Source organism: Leucoraja erinacea, chromosome 1 (assembly GCF_028641065.1).
Source record: "Leucoraja erinacea ecotype New England chromosome 1, Leri_hhj_1, whole genome shotgun sequence".
Taxonomy (NCBI): domain Eukaryota; kingdom Metazoa; phylum Chordata; class Chondrichthyes; order Rajiformes; family Rajidae; genus Leucoraja; species Leucoraja erinaceus.
Genome location: NC_073377.1, coordinates 73,350,670 through 73,372,316, shown reverse-complemented (window position 1 = coordinate 73,372,316; position 21,647 = coordinate 73,350,670). Strand labels below are relative to the sequence as shown.

Genomic DNA, 21,647 nt, shown 5'->3' with positions numbered 1-21,647 from the left:
ATTGATTATTGTATATATTTCTATTATTGTGTTAATGGGCTTGTTATGCTGCAAGTAATAGTGTTATTGTTCAGTTGCTGGTACATATGACAATTGAAGAGTCTTGACTCCACCTGGAAACATCTGAAAGCACTGGCAGGTTTCAAACATCCATCCTTACAATAGTTTAAAAGATTTATGCTTCGGAACTAATTGCATCTCTAGCCAAGGTATTCCAGAACAGTTGGATAATTGTCTCGGCATGTCTCATTTATGGAAAGTTCTAAACTAGCTATTTCTTAGTCCATCAGACTACTTGCATTCATCATCAAAGGAAGGCAAGGTAGTGACTCGCACTACTTCATTATTGTATTGGTCCAATGACAGAGAAAAGAATGAGCTGAATGTGGCATCAATGAATCTTGGTAAAATTGAGTTCAGTGGCAATCAAGGGCAAGACCACATTACTGAAGTTGTAGAAAATAAAATGATTAGGATAGAAGGACATCTATCATCGCGGCTTCACTTCAGGGTTGAGTTCTTCATTGGCCTGTCTTGGACTCAACCATTTTCATTTGATTCATCAGTGGATACAAGATACATTTATTTGTCACATGTACCAATTGGTACAGTGAAATGTGTGGTCGCCATACAGCCATACGAATAATAAAGAGCACAGAACACGATAGACTTTAACACAGACATCCCCACACAGTGGAATCAAAGTTTCCCACTGTGAGGGAAGGCTCCAAAATTCAGTCATCCTCCTCTGTTGTTCACCCGTGCTCGGGGGACTCCCGAACCCCCTCGATGTCACCGTTATGGGCGGCCCGATGTTCAGGCCCGCTCGCCGGGATGATGGAACCCCGACATCGGAACGGGAGAACCACCTCAACAGCTTGGACATCCGAATCGGCCACTTCCTACCGGAGTCCGCGGCTCCCGAAGTCCACTGGCCGCGCTGGGCGGAGATTCCCGCTGGCGGCCCTCAGCAAAAGGTCCCAGGACTCCGCGATGTTGAAGCAGCAGGCCCAGCACTCCTGAGCTTCAAACGGCGATCCAGGTAGGCATTGCCCGCTCCGAGGTGAATCCAGTGCTGCACCGCCACCACTGAAGCTGTGGTCCGGTACCCGGCAGGAAAGGCCGCGCCAATCCAGTTGGTAGGCCGCAAATAGGGGGGCGATGACGCGACTCGGAGAATGGTCGCATCCTCGCCAGGAAGTGACTGGGAAATGGTTTCCCCCTTACCCTACCCCCCTCCCCCACATAGAAAAACTAAAGAAACCTCCCAAACATACTTTTAAAACAGACTGAAACATTTTTTAAAAGATGGAAAAACAGACAGTGTAGGCAGAGGCTGCCATCAATGTGGCGCCCCTAGTGGATCTTCACTCCATGGCATCAAAAGCCGGATTACAGGAAGATCTTGTTCATATTCATTCACGGATTGATAAGTGGCAAGTAACATTCACAACACTTTAGTGCCAAAGTTAAACCACCTGCTTTTGACATCCAACATTATCTTTGCTGAATGCCCATCATCAATTACCATAACTATTCACTGACACAAAAAATGCTGTGGCTGCAACAATCATAGAGACTGGGTGTCTTGTGACTTGCCTACTGTCTCTGTAAAACTTTTTCAATACAGGTCCACCATTGGTTTTTTCCAGCACCCTTGGTTCCAGAGGCTTTCTGGATTATCCGTTTTGCCAGACCAACAGAGTTCATGGCCTCCAAGAGGAGTCCAAAAGTATTGGAGTGGTCTGCCTAAGCCGGCGAGGAGGCCAGCCCGCAAAGTTGGCCTCGGATGTCAGCTATGGGAATGGATCTGCCGGCTCGGGCTGGGCCAGAGCTCCGGCTACAGGGGGCAAAATTGACCTGCTGATTGGCGCAGAAGTCCCGATGAGGTCAAGATTGGCCGCCTTACCCGGCCTAGGCACCACATTTTCGAGAGGACCGCTGGGGGGGGGGGGGGAAGATTTCAAGTGCGCTCTCGTGATTTTGTTTGGATTAAAGGAGTTGACGAACCAGTTGCCAGAAAATCGACGGTGGACCTGTAGTGTGTTGGAATATTCTTTGTGTCTGGGTGAATGCAGCTCCAGTAACTGTCACTATTAGCACCACCCACTACTGTCCTATTGACAGATAGTGGCAGAGATGCCAAATATTTGCTGTTTCAGGCACCGCGTGGCTGCAATATGTGCCATCTGCTCAATACATTACAGTAACCTATCAGCTATTCAGACCGCATATTTCAACTCTCAGATTTCCATCACATGCAGTAAGGCCTGCAGACATGTGAGACACTTGGAATAATGATTTGGATGAGGGATTGAAGGCTTTGTAGCCAAGTTTGTGGATGTTACAAAATAGGTGGAGGGGCAGGTAGTACAGAGAAAGCAGGAACTCTGCAGAAGGACTTGGACAGGTTGGGAGAGTGGGCTTATGGAATATAGTGCAGCAAAGTGTGGAGTCATTAATTTTTGTTGTAGGAATAAAGGCATAGACTATTTTCTAAATGGGAAGAGAATTCAGAAATCGGAGGTGCAATGGGACTTGGGAGTGCTGGTACAGAATTCCCAAAAAGTTAATCTGCAAGTCGAATCGGTACTAAAGAAGGCAAATGCAATGCTAGCATTTATTGCAGGAAGGCTAGAATACAAAAGCAGGGATGTAATGCTGAGGCTCTATAAGGCGCTGGTCAGGCTGCATTTGGAGTATTGTGAGCAAATTTGGGCACCATATCTGAGGAAGGATGAAGAGGGTCCAGAAATGGTTTACAAGAATGATCCCAGGAATAAGTGGGTTAACATATGATGAGCGTTTGACGGCACTGGGCATGTACTCGCTGGAGTTTAGAAGAATGAGGGGGACCTCATTGAAACATACCGAGTAGTGAAAAGCTTGGGTAGAGTGGATGTGGAGAGGATGCTTCCACTGGTGGGAGAGTCTATGACTAGAGGTCATAGCCTCAGAATTTAAGGTTGTTCCTTTAGGAAGGAGAGTCAGAAATAAATGAAATGAAATGATTCAATTTTAGTCAGAGCATGCATTGCATGGTAAATCTGTGGAATTCTTTGCCACAGAAGGCTGTGGAGGCCAAGTCAGTGGATATTTTTAAAGCAGAGATAGATTCTTGTTTAGTGTGGGTGCCAGGGGTAATGGGGTGAAGGCAGGAAAATGGGGTTAGGAGGAAGAGATAGATCAGCCGTGATTGAATGGCGGAGTAGACTTGATGCGCCGAATGGCCTAATTCTGCTCCTATAACTTAAAACCTTCTGACCTAATAAGGACAGTGAGCTTATGGGAATGTCACCGTCTGCAGGCTTTACCCCTACGCCTCTCGTGTCAGACACTATCCTGGCTTGGAACAGCCAGAGATGCTGCCTGATTCGTTGAAATTCTGCAGCACTGTCTTTTTTTTGTGAACCAGCATTGGCAGTCTCATGTGTCTCCAGACAGTGGTTGTAATGTTTTCTGTACAGTTGAACAGATTCATTTTATTTTAATTTTTCATCAGGTCCTCTTGCACAGAAGTTAGTTTCTCCACCCAACTATTTCCCTTCCCAGTTCCTGCTGCTGCTTACAGACAAGTAGTTGCTCCTTCCCTAACCTGTGAAACTCAACTTCTGCAGCGAAAGTATCGTAGACCAAGAACTGAATTTATGCTGTTCTCAGTCACGATTTCTTGGGTTTCAATAAATGAAAATTATCTTTGGTGAAGCACAAGGCTTTTTTAATTTGATATTTTTCATTGCTGTTGCTGTTGAGAATATTTTTCTTCTTTAAATTTAAGATTTGTTGTTGGCACTTATTATATATTCCTAAACTGGAATGTATTTAACAGGAGCCAAGACATTGTCAGGGCAGTATAAAGTAAATTTTGATATTTATTTGTAAGATACTGCAACTGATCAGAGATCAAAACTCTAGCACAAGTGGTGACATTACCTATTTGTTTTTCCATTCTTTTTGTTATTTTTTAGTGTTAAAAGTTTGTTTGAATGTTCAACGGTTTGTTTTATGTGGGGGAGGGGATCGGGGGAAACTTTGTTTTCAAGATCCTACCTTGCCGGAGATGTGATGAATTTTCCAATCACATTCTCCAGGCTCTGCGGCCTTCCATCGCTGGAGCTGGGAGCCTCCTTGGACGGCGCGGACTTAACATGGGGGCTGATCCCTTGCCTGGGATCGCGACCATTGCGGTCTTTACCATCAAGAGCTCGCAGTCTTTCGGGAGAGGCTAGTCGGGACCTCCAACACCGCAGAAGGTTCGACCAGCCCCGACGGGAGGTTCAATCGTCCAGCACGGGGGAGCTGACATCCCCCCGATGCGGGAGCTTGATCGCCTCGACATGGAGGGCCCGAAATGCCGCCGGCTACGGAAGTCAAGATCGTGCCATCAACGGGGGTTCGAAGCCCACGACCGAGGAGAACTAAGGGAAAGGACTTGAACTTTATTTCACCTTCCATCACAGTGAGGAATGTGTAGGGGTCACTGTGGTGGATGTTCATGTTAAAATGTGTTTTGAGTGATCTGTTGCTTTTGATTGTACGACTGACCTGGCCAATGAAATTCCTCGTATATGTTGCAAAACGTACTTGGCGAATAAAGTGTGATTCTGATAATGATTCTGATTCTCTTTCCTTAGACCTGCCATTTATTTCCTTTGAGTTACTTATCCTACCATTTGAATGCTACAATTGAATCTTTCACCATTGCTGCTTTGGGTATTACGTTCCAGATCCCAACCACTTGCTGGATTTGTAAAAAATCCCCAGTTGCTGTTCACTGTCTCCTAATTCTTGATCCCTCCACCAATGGGAGCACACTCTCTAGCATTTTTCCTTGCATAACCATGTTCCTTTCTAAAACCCTCTTAAATGCTACAATTGCATCTGCTGTGAACCCTGGCAGCATATTCCAGGCACCAGCCACGGTGTGTGGAAATAAACTTGTTCTGCACATCTCCTTTAAGCTTTTCCTCCCTTACTTTAAAACTCAGGTCTTTGACATTTTCACCTTGGACAAAATGGTTGTGCCAGTCTACCCTATCTAAGCCTCTCATAATTTTGTGTACTTCTATTAGGTCTCCCCTCAGTGTCTGGCACTCCAAAGAAAGTATTCCAAATCTGTCCATCCTCTCCTTATAGCTCTCTATGCCAGGCAGTATTCTGGTATGCATCCGGTAGACCAAAGGAGAGCTGTATCCCTTACTTCATATCCCTTACTTCGTATCCCTTACTTTGTATTCTTTATTCCTCCACTCTCCTGGAATATGCCAGGCCTGAACTCTGATCAGGTGATTTTTAAACAAACTGTGAAGCCGAGTACCACCTGCTCCTAGTTTTCTCTACCTTGCTCCTACCTAATAGTGTTGTAATCTACCTTACCCCATTTTAGTACCTTCCCCCAAGGTCCAGACTTAATCCTAGTTCACAACTTTCTTAAAACTTAATGGAGTTGTGATCATTGTTTCCAAAATGCTCTCCTAAGAAATACCAGTCACTCGGCCAGGCTTGTTTCCCAAAACAAAGTCCAGTATGGTCCCTCCTAGAGTTTGACTATGCACATACTATTTCAAAAAAACCTTTGTGGATACAGCTTACAAATTCTGTACCGTTTAAGTCTTTATACTAAGGAAGTTCCAGAAAACAAATTAATTTTAATGGTAAGCTTAATTTGTTTCCTGCATATTCTAGAATGTTTAGGAACAAACATTTAAAGATAAGAGTTCAGATATTCACAGTACTATATTTTATAACTAGTTGTGGAAATAAATATTGTCTTTAACATTTTGCACGTTTGGAGTAACACAGCAACACGGAGATACTGGCTGAATGATGGTTATTCTTTGTGTCTTGTAGCCATATCTTGATCATTGATGCCAAGCCCCCTTATAATCTTCAGAAATTGATGAATAATAATGTCCACCTTCTCACTATTTTTAAAGACTATCGAATTGATTACGAATTGTCAGAAGTGAATTGTTCAGGAACTAACTAGGATTTTTAAATGAATGGAGCTTTAAACGTTGTTCACCGACCAACTGTATGTTCTCAATCATGTTTCTAGGGCTGCTGCTATGACTCTACGGACAGTTTTATTATCGTTACAAGCCTTACTGGCAGCGGCTGAACCAGATGACCCACAGGATGCAGTAGTTGCACAACAGGTTAGCAAAGATTTGCCAATAACAAATGCAATTAGTTGATTTGCTTTTTAATCTTGACAAAATTAAAGGTGTTAACCATGAATGTTGTTAATCTTCACTACCCAATGCTATTTCACAATAAAAGTGTCTCCAATAATGAAAATAATTGGCATTGTACCAAATGTACAGAAAGAGGAGATTGCAATTTAGCATTACTTTTATAAAAATCTGAAGAACACGCCTGTGGTTTAAATTACTTTTGTCTCTACCTATTGATAAATAATGATGGTCAGTGTGAAATATACGGTAATGTTTAGCATGCCGCACTTTCAAAGTTTTAATGACATTACATTTAAAATAAATTTACTTTAAAATGTCTTGAATAATGTTTAATAAAGATTAAATAGAATATATTTAGAGAAATTTAAGAAGCAAGAGTAATCCATGAAGTCCCTTGGTCCTGCTCTGCCATTGAATAAAATCATGGCCGATCTGATCTTTGGCCTTAACTGCAACTACCTGTGATTTTTAAAAAAAAATTATAAAGCATATTACCCAGAAGCCCCTGCAGTCCAAGATCAATATTAGCTTTGAACAAATGCAGTGAGTCAGCATCGTCAGTCATTCTGGATAAAGAATGACAATGATGGAATACTGGGAGAAAATATTCTTCTTCATCATCTCACCCTTAAACACCCATCCCCCAATTCTGAGTCTCTGCCTGCTTTAAAATTTTCTAACCAGGGAATATATTCTTGTAATGTCCTACTTTCTTAAGCACCATCTTAAAACGATGCTGTGAATGTAAATGTGACATCCAAACTTGGGAAAGTACAGGCCTATTCTGCTCCATCAATCCTCAGAAGACAAATTTGGCATCATAGGAGTTGGGTCTCTCCAACCTTTGCTACGCTCTCAAGTTTTGCTCCACTCTCTCCAACCTTGGCTACACTCACTCCTGGACTAATAACTCCGTAAATAAAAGGATTGTACACTGGACTACATGTCTCGACAAAGCCCTGCACAGAGTGGCAACACATGCTTTATTCCCTCTTGTCAAAAAGGCCAATGATTATTTCCCTTCTCAATTGGGGTATCTATACTGCCTTTGGTACTTGTACATGGACACCCATATGTCCTATTGAATGTCGAGCTTTGCTTAAATAGTGAATTGCAGTGCAGTTTAAACAATTTTATTCATTAAAACCGCTTTTATGGAGTAACAAATTTGTTTACTGCTGTAATGAGGATAGATGGTTTACAAAAGGGACAAAAACAAAATCAACCAAAAACTCTATTTCCTTTGGTTTTGCTTCTTAAGAAATTACACAAGTAAAATGACATTGAGCAGTGCATAGCAGGAAGTTTCTTGCTACACAGCAGCCTTGGGCTATTGCAGTTGATTTAATTGTTGAGATTAAAGTGGTAACGAACTTCATCAGCGTTCCTTTCTGATTAGAAAACAATTGCCCTTGTTGAAATTGTGTTTGACATTGCGAGGTTCCCAATATCCTACTACTAAACTTTCCATATGTGAAAGGAAAGCTATCTACATCAAAAGACGTTGACACAGGATTTCACTTTTCCTACAAAGCAACCAGAAACTGTGGCGGTGGGGTCAAAAGTCCCTAAGTGAGCCACATCATCTTCACAGGAGTGACGTCAAGTGATCTATACGTAGTTTACCTTTCACGGAGAGGTCTACAGTGGAGATTATGACTGAAGGTGAGGCAAGGACTCGACACTCTGCTGTCTGCCCCTTCCCTCTTTGAAAGAGTTTTTATAAGCATCGTGCTGCATTCCAGCACTGGATTCACTGGTGATTTTGAGGAGACTGGACCGGCTCTCGTCCGCAAAATCGCGCCTCATCCGCACCCAGGGTCAAACCCGTGTCCCCGGCGCAGCAAGTGCTGCAGAAACGCCACTGGACCGTCCCCGGTTTTCCCCCCACCAGAGTGTCCCATCCCCACCCGTGGGGCGGCCGAAGACATCCAGACTGACAAGACACCGGCCCCAGGCCCACCGCCATCATGGAGAACCCACAGCCAAGCATCAACTCCAGCCCAACTCCAAAGGAACCCGCTCTCCGATGGGCCGCTACGGTGACAAGTGCCAGTTCGCCAACGGCTTGGCCGAGCTGCGCTCCCTCAGCCGCCACCCCAAGTACAAGCCGTACCTGCCACACCACCGGGCTCTGCTCCTACGGTACCCGCTGCCACTTCATCCACAACCCCGAGGAGGAGCGAGGGCCCCGGCCTCGCCTTTGCCAGAGCGCCAGCCTGGGCTCAGCCTCCTCCTGCCCGGTGCTGCGGGCGGCCTTCAGCCCCGACCTGGAGTTGGAGCTGGCCCGGACTCTGGGCTTGGGGCTGGGCAAAGAAGGGGGAGGAGGTTGCTGCTGTCGCCAGCACCAGCAACTCCAGGGGGCGCCCGACCTGCCCATGGCCAGCGGGAGCCCGTCCGCAGACTCTCTCTCTGACCAGGAGGACGACTCCAGCAGCAGCGGCTCCGAGTCGCCCGTCTTCGAGCAGGGCCAGCGGCTGCCCATCTTCAGCAGGATCTCGGTGTTGGACTGAAGGGAGGGGAGTGGAGGTAGAGAGCTGCCGGCCAACCCGGCAGGACAAACAGAGCTGAGTTGGAGCCAGTGACTGCAAGTCCGAGGACGCCCCGCCAGCCCAGGGCCACCCCGAACACCTCCGGTCCACAGGGCGGGCACCGGGGAGGGGATGGGGACAGCCCAGCAGCAACTCAAATAGTACCCGCAGTGAAGGAGAGCCGGGCCCAACCCCGACCACGGATGAAACGGAAGCCTACACACAATGCAGCACCACCGTTGCTGAGACTGTTTTATCGCTGGTAACCTGTGACCTAGGCATGCACAGTCGGAATACCGAGCTCGCTTGTTCATTAATGTAACAATGCAAAAGGCTCATTCATCTACTCAGTTTGATCTAATCTGGCACATCAATATCGTAAAATTGTATTTTAAAGATTATTGACTACCTACAAATAGATACATTTAAGTAATCTTTTTTACATGCATATCTCAAGTGTTTTGCAGTTAATGAAGTACTTTTGAAGTGTCTTTCTGTGTAATGCAGGGATAATTTAAGTCAATTTCCACACAGATAGAACCCACAAATAATGACCTAATAATCTGTCAGGTGATGTTACTTGAAGGATAATTTCCAGTCAGAACACCAAGGGGAATATCCTGCTTTTCTCAAAGTTGTAGCATTTCACCTTTTTGTTAACTTGAGGTCTAGTTGGGACCTTGGTTTAACATGTTTTAAACTAATAGGTATAAACTGTTACTAAATTTAAATGTTTTGTGAAACCATTTTTTATATTCACTCTATTTTAAATCTAGAAATCTCTTTGTTCTTGGAGGGTTTTTCAACGGAATTCAATTGTAGAGTGAAGAGGATCGCTAACCTTGGAATTGATCAGGAATTAGAAACATAGAAACATAGAAAATAGGTGCAGGAGGAGGCCATTCGTCCCTTTGAGCCAGCACTGCCATTCATTGTGATCATGGCTGATCGTCCCCAATCAATAACCCGTGCCTGCCTGCTCCCCATATCCCTTGACTCCACTAGCCCCTAGAGCATCCAACTCTCTCTTAAATCCATTCAGTGATTTGGCCTCCAATGCCCTCTGTGGCAGGGAATTGCACAAATTCACAACTCTCTGGGTGAAAACGTTTTTCTCACCTCAGTCTTAAATGGCCTCCCCTTTATTCTATGACTGTGACCGCAGGTTCTGGACTCGCCCAACATTGGGAACATTTTTCCTGCATCTACCTTGTCCAGTCCTTTTATAATTTTATATGTTTCTATAAGACCTCCCCTCATCCTTCTAAGCTCCAGTGAATACAAACCTAGTTTTTTCAATCTTTCCGGATATGACAGTCCTGCCATCCCAGGGATGAATCTCGTGAACCTAAGCTGCACTGCCTCAATCACAAGGGTGTCCTTCCACAAATTAGGAGACCAAAACTGTACACAATACTCCAGATGTGGTCTTACCAGAGCCCTATACAACTGCAGAAGAACCTCTTTATTCCTAAACTGAAGTCCTCTTGTTATGAAGGCTGACATTCCATTAGCTTTCTTCACTGCCTGCTGTACCTGCACACCAACTTTCAGTGACTGGTGTACAAGGACACCCAGGTCTCGCTGCACCTCCCCCTTACCTAACCGAACCCCATTGAGATAATAATCTGTCCCTTATTTTTGCCGCCAAAGTGGGTAACCTGACATTTATCTATATTATACTGCATCTGCCACGCATCTGCCCACTCACTCAACCTGTCCAGGTTACCCTGCAACCTCCAAACATCCTCTTCACAGTTCACACTGCCACCCAGCTTTGTGTCATCCACAAACTTCCCTCTTCCAAATCATTAATATATATGGTAAGCGGTTGCGGCCCCAACTCCGAGCTCTGAAAAGGACCCGTTCACTCCTACTCTTTGCTTCCTGTCTGCCAACCAATTTTCTATCCGTGTCAACACTCTACACCCAATACCATGTGCTCTAATTTTAGTCACCAGTCTCCCGTGTGGGACCTTATCAAAGGCTTTCTGAAAGTCTAGATACACTACATCCACTGGCTCCCCTTCATCCATTTTACTTGTCACATCCTCAAAAATTCCAGAAGATTAGTCAAGCATGATTTCCCTTCCATAAATCCATGGACTAAACCTTTTACTGCTATCCAAATGCCCCATTATTACCTCTTTAATAATTGACTCCAGCATCTTTCCCACCACCGAAGTCAGGCTAACTGGTCTGTAATTCCTCATTTTCTCTCTCGCTCCTTTCTTGAAAAGTGGGATAACATTAGCTCTCCTCCAATCCACAGGAACTGATCCCAAATTTATTGATCATTGGAAAATGATCACCAATGCGTCCACTATTTGTAGAGCCACCTCCCTGAGGACCCTGGGATGCAGACCATCAGGTCCAGGGGATTTATCATCCTTCAGTCCCACTAGCCTACCCAATACTATTTCTCACCTAATGAAAATGTATTTCAGTTCCTCTACCCCCTTAGATCCTCTGTCCTCCAGTACATCTGGGAGATTGTTTGTGTCTTCCTTAGTGAAGACAGATCCGAAGTACCTGTTGAACTCTTCAGCCATTTCCTTGTTACCCATAATAATTTCACCCGTGTCTGCCTTCAAGGGACCCACATTTGACTTTGCTATTCGTTTTCCCTTAACATATCTAAAGAAGCTTTTACTGTCCTTCTTTATATTCCTGGCCAGCTTCATCTTTTCAGCCCGTATTGCCCGTTTTGTTTCCTTCTGTTGTCCTATGAAAGTTTCCCAATCCTCTGGCTTCCGGATACTCTTTGCTGTGTTATACATCTTTTCTTTTAGTTTTATTCTATCCATAACTTCTCTTGTCAGCCACGGTTGCCTCCTACTCCCCTTAGAATCTATCTTCCTTTTTGGAATGAAATTATCCTGTTTCTACCGGATTATGCCCAGAAACTCCTACCATTGCTGTTCCACCGTCATTCCTGCTAGGATCCCTTTCCAGTCTATCTTGGCCAGCTTCTCTCTCATGCCTTCATTGCCCCTTTGTTTAACTGCATCACTGCCAGTGGCGGACTGGTCAGGGTGTCAGCTTGCCCGATGGCAAGTGGGCCTCTGAAGTGGGCCCCTGATATCAAGTGGGCCCCTGATGAAGTGGGCCCACTTTGTCTCCTGGCAACCAATATTTTTAGACCCAGTCCGCCACTGATCACTGCCACTTCCGATTTAACCTTCTCCTTCTCAAATTGAGGATTAATACCAAAGTCTGGTGTTTATTCTTCAATTGTTTGAAAATTTGTGGGAAATTCTGTGATTGTATATTCGATAATAACTCTTAAGAGTCATTCTGATGGAGTGCTTTCCTTTCATGTCCACTTTGTCTAAATATTTTTTTTCCGCCTGAGTGGATAAACGCCTGGGTTCTTGAGTCATTTGATCTTGAATGTTACGTGATGCTTTTTTATTAAACAAAAAGGCTGCTAATTGTCATTTGTGAACCAGGTTTACATTTTAATCCATTAGGTCATTAACTCCTCATCATGACCATTTTAATGTGTTTCCTTGCTGTCCCCATTTGAGCAGTAGATTTATGGATTATGTTCTTTCTGCAGTACAAGCAAAATCCAGAGATGTTCAAACAGACAGCAAGACTCTGGGCACACGTGTACGCTGGAGCACCGGTACCTAGCCCTGAGTATACTAGAAAAGTAGACAAATTGTGTGCTATGGGCTTTGATAAAGTGAGTAATAAAAGTGATTTTAACAACATACAATAGTAGATCATTTTTAAATAATTTCACAATTGTAATTCAATTTTAACAATTTTATTCTGATTCTGCATTTGTGGTGTACCTGCATTTTACGTGTGTTCTCATTGGGTTAAATTGCCACAAAGTGTTTGACAAAATTAACTGTTGGGAAAGGGATGGATTGAAAACTGAACTTAAAATATATAATTGTAGCTACATAATATGTTTCTTAGAATCTCGATTGATACCAGAGGAAGGTTGTGGTTCTGCTGAATACTACTTCTGTCGAAAGAGAAGTGACCAATTTCTGGAAACAAACAGTTCCATATATTTTCCTATTGGAGGGGGAGGGAAATTCAGATTTCAAGTTGTATGTATATAAACCCCATTGTTTAAGTACTTCTCTACTCTTTGTTAATTTGTTGACTTGTACACAAAACTTCTTGACATTTCTGTAGTACTGAATTTATGAATGCATAATTCTATTTTCCTCCCATTTTCTAGTTTATTGATACTGTGTCTATTGCTATCAATCCAAATGCCTTCACTGCAACTCCAATGGCTGCTCTTTCTAAACCAGTGGTTCCCAACCTTTTTTTGGCCATGCCCCACCTAATCACCTCTAAAATCCTGATGCCCCCCATGTGGTGATATATAATTCTCCCATGACCTCGCGCGCTTTGTGTGACGTGCATGAAGAGCGATGGCGCGGTGATTATGAAATAACTACACAATAAAGACCTTTTTTACCCCAAAAAAAATTATTTACTCAAAATAACACCTGAAACATAAACTACATATGTTTACTTGACGGAAAATCCAAAAAAATAAAAATCGAAAATTTGGACCCAGACCTCCTCAGTCGCGCTCAATTGCCCCCCTTAAAAATCAAATTGCCCCCCTGTGGGGCGTACGCCCCACGTTAGGAACCACTGTTCTAAACCCATACATTTTCAGGATCCCCTAGATTTGTCCTTGTTCAATTTCCCCAAATGTACATGCTCTTTTTGGTGACATGGTAGACAATTATGCCAGCTTTCAGTGTTATTTTTCTGTTTTTGTTCTTCTTTTCTAGCTCTTTACCACTTTTCTCAAGTTTTAATTATATCTTTGGATTAAGGTTGCTTGTGCAGTGAAAAATCTGTATTAAATGACAACTTCATTGGGAAGTTCCTATTTCCCACCTCAGTTTCTGTGATAATTAGTGCAAACCCATGGAAAGATTCAGTGGTGTTCTGAACTAGAATTATGTTATTCATTTTAATGTGTACAAGTATTTGGCAATAACAGGGATGTGAAACCCTCAGCAAATGTTATAAATGAGAATGTTTGACATGATTTGGATAGTGAATGTGGTGGTGAAAGCACACAAATCTGAAGTATAAACAGTTTGAGGCAAACAATTAGGATTTTTTAATCAACCCAGTTGTTGAATGGTTCTAGATTTGTGCCCGAGTTGTCTGGATGTTGTCATGAGAATTATTCGGTGATTTAATGTGTAAGAACACTTATACTAGTGTGCTACTAATCAGTCATGTAAAATTCTTGCTAGTGAATGAATTTGCACTTGTTTTCTCAGGCGCATGTTTGAGATCTGCTGGAGGCATTTCAAATCTGAAAAACACATCCGTCATCATTTAAGTTAATGTGAAAAACACATCCGTCATCAATATAACCTTTATATTGAATGTCAATGAGGTTGTGTTGTACATAGGAGTCAATAGATTGTTTCACTGTTTGAATGTTGTGTCAGTCAATGAAAGTAAGCAGGCAGTGAAGAAAACGAATGGCATGTTGGCCTTCATCACAAGAGGAGTTGAGTACAGGAGCAAAGAGGTACTTCTGCAGTTGTATAGGGCCCTAGTAAGACCACACCTGGAGTATCGTGTGCAGTTTTGAACTCCAAATTTGAGGAAGGACATTCTTGCTAGTGAGGGAGTGCAGCATAGGTTCACAAGGTTAATTCCTGGGAAGGCGGCACTGTCATAGGCTGAGAGAAGGGAACGGCTGGGCTTGTATACTCTAGAATTTAGGATGAGAGGGGATCTTATTGAAACATATAAGATTATTAAGGGTTTGGACACGCGAAAGGCAGGAAACATGTTCCTGATGTTGGGGGAGTTCAGAACCAGGGGCCACAGTTTAAGGATAAGGGGTAAGCCATTTAGAATGGAGACGAGGAAACACTTCCTCACGCAGAGAGTTGTGAGTCTGTGGAATTCTCTGTCTCCAGAGGGCGGTGGAGGATAGTTCTCTGGATACTTTCAAGAGAGAGCTAGATAGGGCTCTTAAAGATAGCGGTCAGGGGATATGGGGTGAAGGCAGGAACGGGGTACTGATTGGAGATGATCAGTCATGATCACATTGAAGGCTAGAAGGGCCGAATGGCCTACTGCACCTATTGTATATTGAGAATAGAATGCAATGCTCTGTGGTCTTCCAAAACACATACCGTGGTGTATATTCCGATTGTAGGGTGGAATGAAGCTTAATTAGGTCTGTAATATTGCTATTAGAAGACAGTATAGGGTTGACATAATTTGTTTATGCTAATTGGTCATTTTCCTTTCTACTACATATGACTCTAGCATGAGGAGGATTTGACTGCTTTTGCAAGAAAACTTACATGCACTTCATGATGTCGCACTGTAGAATCTGCACAATGTTGAGGATTTTGATTTTTGTCACAGATAGTTACAGTGTGGAAACAGGCCCTTCAGCCCAACCAGCCTACATGTCCCTGCTACACTAGTCCTACCTGCCCGTGTTTGGTCCAAATCCTGCAAAACTGTCCTATCCATGCACCTGTCTAACTTTTTCTTAAACATTGGGATGGCCCCTGCCTCAACTACCTCCTCTGACAGCTTGTTCCATACACCACCAGGCTTTGTGTGAAAATGTTATCCCTCAGATTCCTATTAAATCTTTTCTACTTCACCTTAAACCTATGTCCTCTGGGCAAGAAATTCTGTGCTTCTATCCGATCTATTCCTCTCATGATCTTATACAACTCTATACGATCACCCCTCATCCTCCTGCGCTCTAAGGAATAGAGTCCCAGCCTACTCAACCTCTTCTTATAGCTCAGACCCTCTAGTCCTCTCAACATTTGCGTAAATCTTCTCTGTACTCTTTCCAACTTGACAACATCTTTCATATAAAATGGTGCCCTGAACTGAACACAATATTCTAAATGCAGCCTCACCAACGTCTTATGCAACTGCAACATAACCGCTCAACTTCTATACTCAATGCTCTGACTGATGAAGGCCAATGTGCCAAAAGCCTTTTTGACCACCTGGGACCTTCAAGAAACCACGAGCCTGCACTCATAGATCCCTCTGCTCTACAACAATACCCAGAGCGCAACCATTGGATCCTGCCCATGTTAGACTTCCTAAAATGCAACACCTCACATTTCTCTGTATTAAATACCATCAACCATTCCTCAGCCCACCTGGCCAATCGATCCAGATCGTGCTGCAGTTTTTCACAACCATCTTCACTATCTGCAAAGCCATCCACTTTTGTATCATTAGCAAACTTGCTAATCTTGCCATGTATGTTCTTATCCAAATCATTGATACAGATGGCAAACAGTAACGAGCCCAGTGTCTATCCCTGAGGCACACCGCTAGTCACAGGCCTCCAGTCCGAGAAGCAATCTTCCACTATCACCCTCTGCCTCCTCCCATGAAGCCAATTTTCAATCCATTCAGCTATCTCCCTTGGATCCCATGTGATCGACCCTTCCAGAGCAGCCTACGATGCGGAACCTTGTCGAATGCTGTGTTTTTTTCTTTAGCATGACTTGAGTCTTATTTAGAGCAGTGGTGTTCCACTTATCATCCGTAAACAGATTGGTGTGCTGACACCACTTGATAACACTAGCAGTGTTTTCATTGCCTTTACCATTGAGAACTAGGGTCGTCAACTTTGTGTGGACCTAATGGAGCTATTTTTCACGTGGTATAGGATTGCTTAGATGGAGGTGTGATTGACTCAGAAGGTCAGAGATTTAAGATTACAGCTGGATGTGTGGGCTCAGTGCATTAACTGTTTATCTATTATGTTGCTTTGGCTTAATTGTGGTTTCTGGAATAGTGGGAACCTGAGGAAGAAACAGGTAGCTCATCCGGTCAGAACCTTTAACTAAGCATGATTGCAAAATGTATAGGAAGGAACAGAAGATGCTGGTTTAAACCAAAGATAGACGCAAAAAGCATCTGGAGTAACTCAGCAGGACTTCAGATGCTGCCTCCCGCTGAGTTACTCCAGCATTTTGTGTCTATCTTCATTGCAAAATGTATGCTGGGCTCTTCCAGTGAAAATGTCCCTTAATTTAGTATTTTAATCATTGATTATGATTTTATTACTGGATACTTATGAAAGGCTGCCAGCATCATCAAAGACCCACACCATCCTGGCCACTCACTCATCTGAAGGTAGAAGGTACAGGAGCCTGAAATCTGCAACATCCAGGTTCAGGAATAGCTGCTTCCCCACAGCCATCAGGCTATTAAACTCAACTCAAACAAAACTCTGATCATTAATAGCCCATTGCACTTTATCTGTTTATTTATGTGTGTATATATATATTCATTGGTATATGGTCACACTGATCTGTTCTGCTATGTATTTATTTATGCCTACTATATTCTGTTGTGCTGAAGCAAAGCAAGAATTTCATTGTCCTATCTGGGACACATGACAATAAACTCTCTTGAATCTTGAATCTTGATCTAATCCTTTAGTTGGTTTGTTTGGCATTGTCTGCAACACACAATGTTTCTTTTAGCATGCATGTCATTCATTTCTAGATTTATATTTGAATGTCCCCAATTTTTAAACATTCCTGATCTGGTGACATACTCTTCTGTATTAGCCATTGAACTAGTATTGATCCATTGATTATGATGATGATGTATGATTGATATTCTGCCCCACAGAGGTCAAAGATAGTTGTTCAATGTAATCCTGTCGCTAATGTGCTTATCGGCCACAGTCCTCAGAAACCTCTTAGTTTTGAATTGGAGTCTGTGTCATTCCCTGGAAGTGTAGGTTTATTAAAATATGTTTCCTGTATAATATTGCCAGGCTGCTGTTTGGCTTGTACGTCGATCATCTCTCCCAATGTTGACATGTTTTCAAGTGTTACTGAGAAGGACATTAATTAAATTTAAATTCCTTGAAGTATTTAAATTGCTGATTCCAGGTCCTTAATTCAGGCCTCTGGATATTCATCTAGTAATGTAACTATTATACATTTCAGGGGGATGGAATAGAAGGCTGGTTGGGGCGAGTAAGGACAAATGCGATAAGATGTGCGAGCTTGGGCTACATCTCAAGTTGTAGTGTCATACAGCAGAGAAGCAAGCCATAATGAGTTCAGTGTAGGGTTACCTGATGTGTAAGAAGGAACTGCAGATGCTGGTTTAAACTGAAGATGGACACAGCTTCCAATGGCCTGTTTCCTCTATCATTGTACTTTTTTGCATATCTTTCATTCATTATTCTTTATCTCTCCACATCACTGTCTATATCTTTCATTTCCCTTATCCCTAACCAGTCTGAAGAAGGGTCTTGATCCAAAACATCACCCATTCCTTCTCTCCAGAGATGCTGCCTGTCCCGTAGGGTTACTTGATGGTTGGTACAGACTTGAGATGGGTCAAAGGGCCTTTACCTGTGCTGTGCAACTCTGGTGGTGGGGAAGATGCTGGAGTCAATCATAAAAGATGAAATGGCGGCATATTTGGATAGCAGTAACAGGGTCGGTCCAAGTCAGCATGGATTTACGAAGGTGAAATCATGCTTGACTAATCTTCAGGAATTTTTTGAGGATGTAAATAGGAAAATGGACAAGGGAGAGCCAGTGGATGTAGTGTACCTGGACTTTCAGAAAACATTTGATAAGGCCCCACATAGGAGATTAGTGGGCAAAATTATGACACATGGTATTGGGGGGTAGAGTGCTGACATGGATAGAAAATTGGTTGGCAGACAAGAAACAAAAAGTAGGGATTAACGGGTCCCTTTCAGAATGGCAGGCAGTGACTAGTGGGGTACCTCAAGGCTCAGTATTGAGTGTCAGAAGGACCTCTTTGCTCCTATACTAAATTCTAGACTGCTGCAGTCTAGAATTGAGTATAGGAGAAAAGAGGTCCTTCTGCAGTTGTACAGGGGCCTAATGAGACCAAACTTGGAGTATTGTGTGCAGTTATGGACACCTAATTTGAGGAAGAACCTTCTTGCTATTGAGGGAGTGCAGCATAGGTTTGCAAGGTTAATTGATGGGACTGTCATATGCTGAGAGAATGGAGCGGCTGGGCTTGTATACTCTGGAATTTAGAAGGATGAGAGGGCTTCTTATTGAAACATATAAGATTATTAAGGGTTTGGACACGCTAGAGGCAGGAAACATGTTCCCGATGTTGGGGGAGTCCAGAACCAAGGGCCACAGTTTAAGAATAAGGGGTAAGCCATTCAGATGGGAGATGAGAAAAAACTTTTTCACACAGAGTTGAAAGTGTGGAATTCTCTGCCTCAAATCCAGTTCTCTGGATACTTTCAAGAGAGAGCTAGATAGGGCTGTTAAAGATAGCGGAGTCAGTGGATATGGGGAGAAGGCAGCAACGGGGTACTGATTGGGGATGATCAGCCATGATCACATTGAATGGCGGTGTTGGCTCGAAGGGCCGAATGGCCTACTTCTGCACCTATTGTCTATTGACTCTAAATTTTAACTATTTTTAAATGAGTTTTAAAAGTTTACTTTTTCATTTTATGGCACCCATTGTGTAATGGTAGAACAAATTATCAGTTGTTTATATCCCCCAAATGTGCAGGAGAGAAAGATGTGCAATGACTTCCAAGTGCTGTTCAACGTGACATAAATGGTTTGTTGGCCATGATGTTTAGTGCTTTTTTTAATTTTGCTGGCATAAAACGTGGTGCTGGCCTAATTACACAATATGCATTTGGTATTGTTGCCCCAGTGCAGTCTGGGAAACCTGTAGGCTAGCGCTGCCATTGACCTTTGCATGCACAAGTAATCTCAATGTTAAGGGAAAAAGATGATCCAATTCTTCGGTCTTCAAGTAAAGGTATGGTAAAACAGTTACATTCTAATGGTGCTTATTTTCAAATGCACTCCTTTTGCATAGTGTTTCCAGTGCTGGTTTAAACAGGGATGCTGCTCCAAAACATCGGTCAATGTTACTTGTGGATCACAGGTCCTCCCCCATTTTACAAACACCCCGACTTGCATACAGCCCATTCAGAAGACCAGCGCGATTGATTTGCTGGCTGCTGCAGGCATTATCTGCCTTGGGATAAATCTGTTTGCAGCCGCATTTCAAAATGTGAATTGTTCAGTTTATGAATAATTCTCAGGAATGGAACCCTCCATGTGGAGGACATGTATAAAGTTTTGAATACGAGTTTATTAAGAATAAAGATGCTTGATTTTACTTTTATGGGAAGAAAGGAACAAAATTGCTGTGGAATTCAGGAGGATTCTGCAGTTTTTTGAAATGGCTGGAATTGTACTAACTGACAAAACACTGGCTCTCATTCCATTCAAACTGACTAAAATGTAAAAACGGGGATTCTGTTTATTTCCTTGGTATATTTTGTAATATCTGTAGTGTTTACATTAACACAGTTTGGAAATAACCTTGATTAATTTCTGTGCAAATTAAAAAACATGCAAAGGTAGTCTGGTTTTATTTCACCAATGCATGTTATGTCATTTTGGTTTTAATTTCCTCCCCCTGTAGAATACATTTTTCTCATTTTGAGTTTGTATTCCTCACTTGTATTAGCAGGCTACATTTAGCCATGCTCTGTGTGTTTATTTATAATTTTGCGTAATATTTTCAGTGCAACTATTTGTTTTAATTTTATATTTCTCACAATCATGTTATGTAGAATACATTTTTCTGTAGAATACATTTTTTTCTTTTGAGTTTGTATTCCTCATTTGTATTAGCAGGCTACATTTAGCCATGCTCTATGTTCTTTATAATTTTGCGTAATATTGTCTGGCGTTATACAGTGCAACTATTTGTGATAAGATCTAATAGATACTCCTGCTTTAGAAAATATTGTTTTTACTCTGGCATTTGCAGTTTTTGACTTTTGTATTTCTTCTACAGAATGCAGTAATAGTGGCCTTGTCTTCACAATCCTGGGACGTGGAATGTGCAACAGAACGACTGCTCAGTAACTGAGGAATTTGGGATTACTTCTGTAGCCAGATGTCCATTCATTGACAAACACCTCTGCCCTTTGTTCTTACTGGGTTCTGCATAGATTCCATTTTAAACATCACTGTAATACGTGATAATCGCTTTAAACAAGACTGGATTCGATGCTCTGTAAATAAAGCTCTCAAAAGATCTGTGTAAATTAAAACAAAGGGGAAACGTGAAATACTTTAAGTTTTTTTCCTACTCTGCATTGTAAGGATCCTGAGTTGAGTTGCATTCATCCCCGAAGATGACACAGTACACCTGCTTCATTGCAGTTTAACAAAATGACTAAGGTTTTCAATTGCATCAATTTGTTCTTGATAAAAACATGTAATGTTGACTACATCTTAAAATATGGTTGTTTTCTACTTTTTGTATGTGTCATGGCTATTAAGCAGCTAGTGCTTCTTATCAAACCTTCTATTTGGTTTGCTATTTACTGGAGGCTGCTTCACTGTTTAATTGTGACAATATTGCACAAGTTGTCCTGGAGACATTTTCGAGTTAAGTCTTCATCGGTACCAAATCAAAGGCTGAGGCATTTGCCTGATAATGAATGGATTACTTGATAATTGTCCCATGGTTACATTGTTCTCCTAAAGCCTTTGCCATGACACAGTCAAAAAGTCTCGACACGCTAGGTTTTCTTAATGGTTGTAGCTGTTAAGTAATGTGGTAACCACTTTCAATTACTTAACAGGTGCTTAAATATTCAGTCCCAGCTTGAGCGTCACATTTTCTTTAATTTACTTTGGAGGCTGTGGTGGCTGTTCTCTTTCTGTACATAATTTAAAGTTCACTTAGAAATAGAGGTGTGTTATTGATCAGATTGTCTGCACTCTATTCAGTATCTCTGAAAGTTCCAATAATGGGATATTTCCTGTATATACAGCCAAGCTTTCTATTCGTATTAAAATATTTCATCTTGAGTTTCCACTAACGTTGGGGTTATTTAATATGATCG

At 42.5% G+C, this 21,647-nt stretch overlaps 1 protein-coding gene across 2 annotated transcripts in view; it reads left to right on the top strand.

Annotated features, from left to right (window-relative positions):
• Positions 1-20,864, top strand: part of ube2kb (ubiquitin-conjugating enzyme E2Kb (UBC1 homolog, yeast)) — an 82,698-nt gene extending 61,834 nt beyond the window's left edge. For both annotated transcript variants that reach the window (XM_055637466.1, XM_055637476.1), the window contains 3 exons: positions 6,059-6,158; positions 12,291-12,419; positions 20,588-20,864. In XM_055637466.1, coding sequence (XP_055493441.1) covers positions 6,059-6,158; positions 12,291-12,419; positions 20,588-20,662 — 304 coding nt within the window. In that variant the 3' untranslated portion in view covers positions 20,663-20,864. The remainder of the gene's footprint in view (positions 1-6,058; positions 6,159-12,290; positions 12,420-20,587) is intronic.
• Positions 20,865-21,647: the final 783 nt, after the last annotated feature.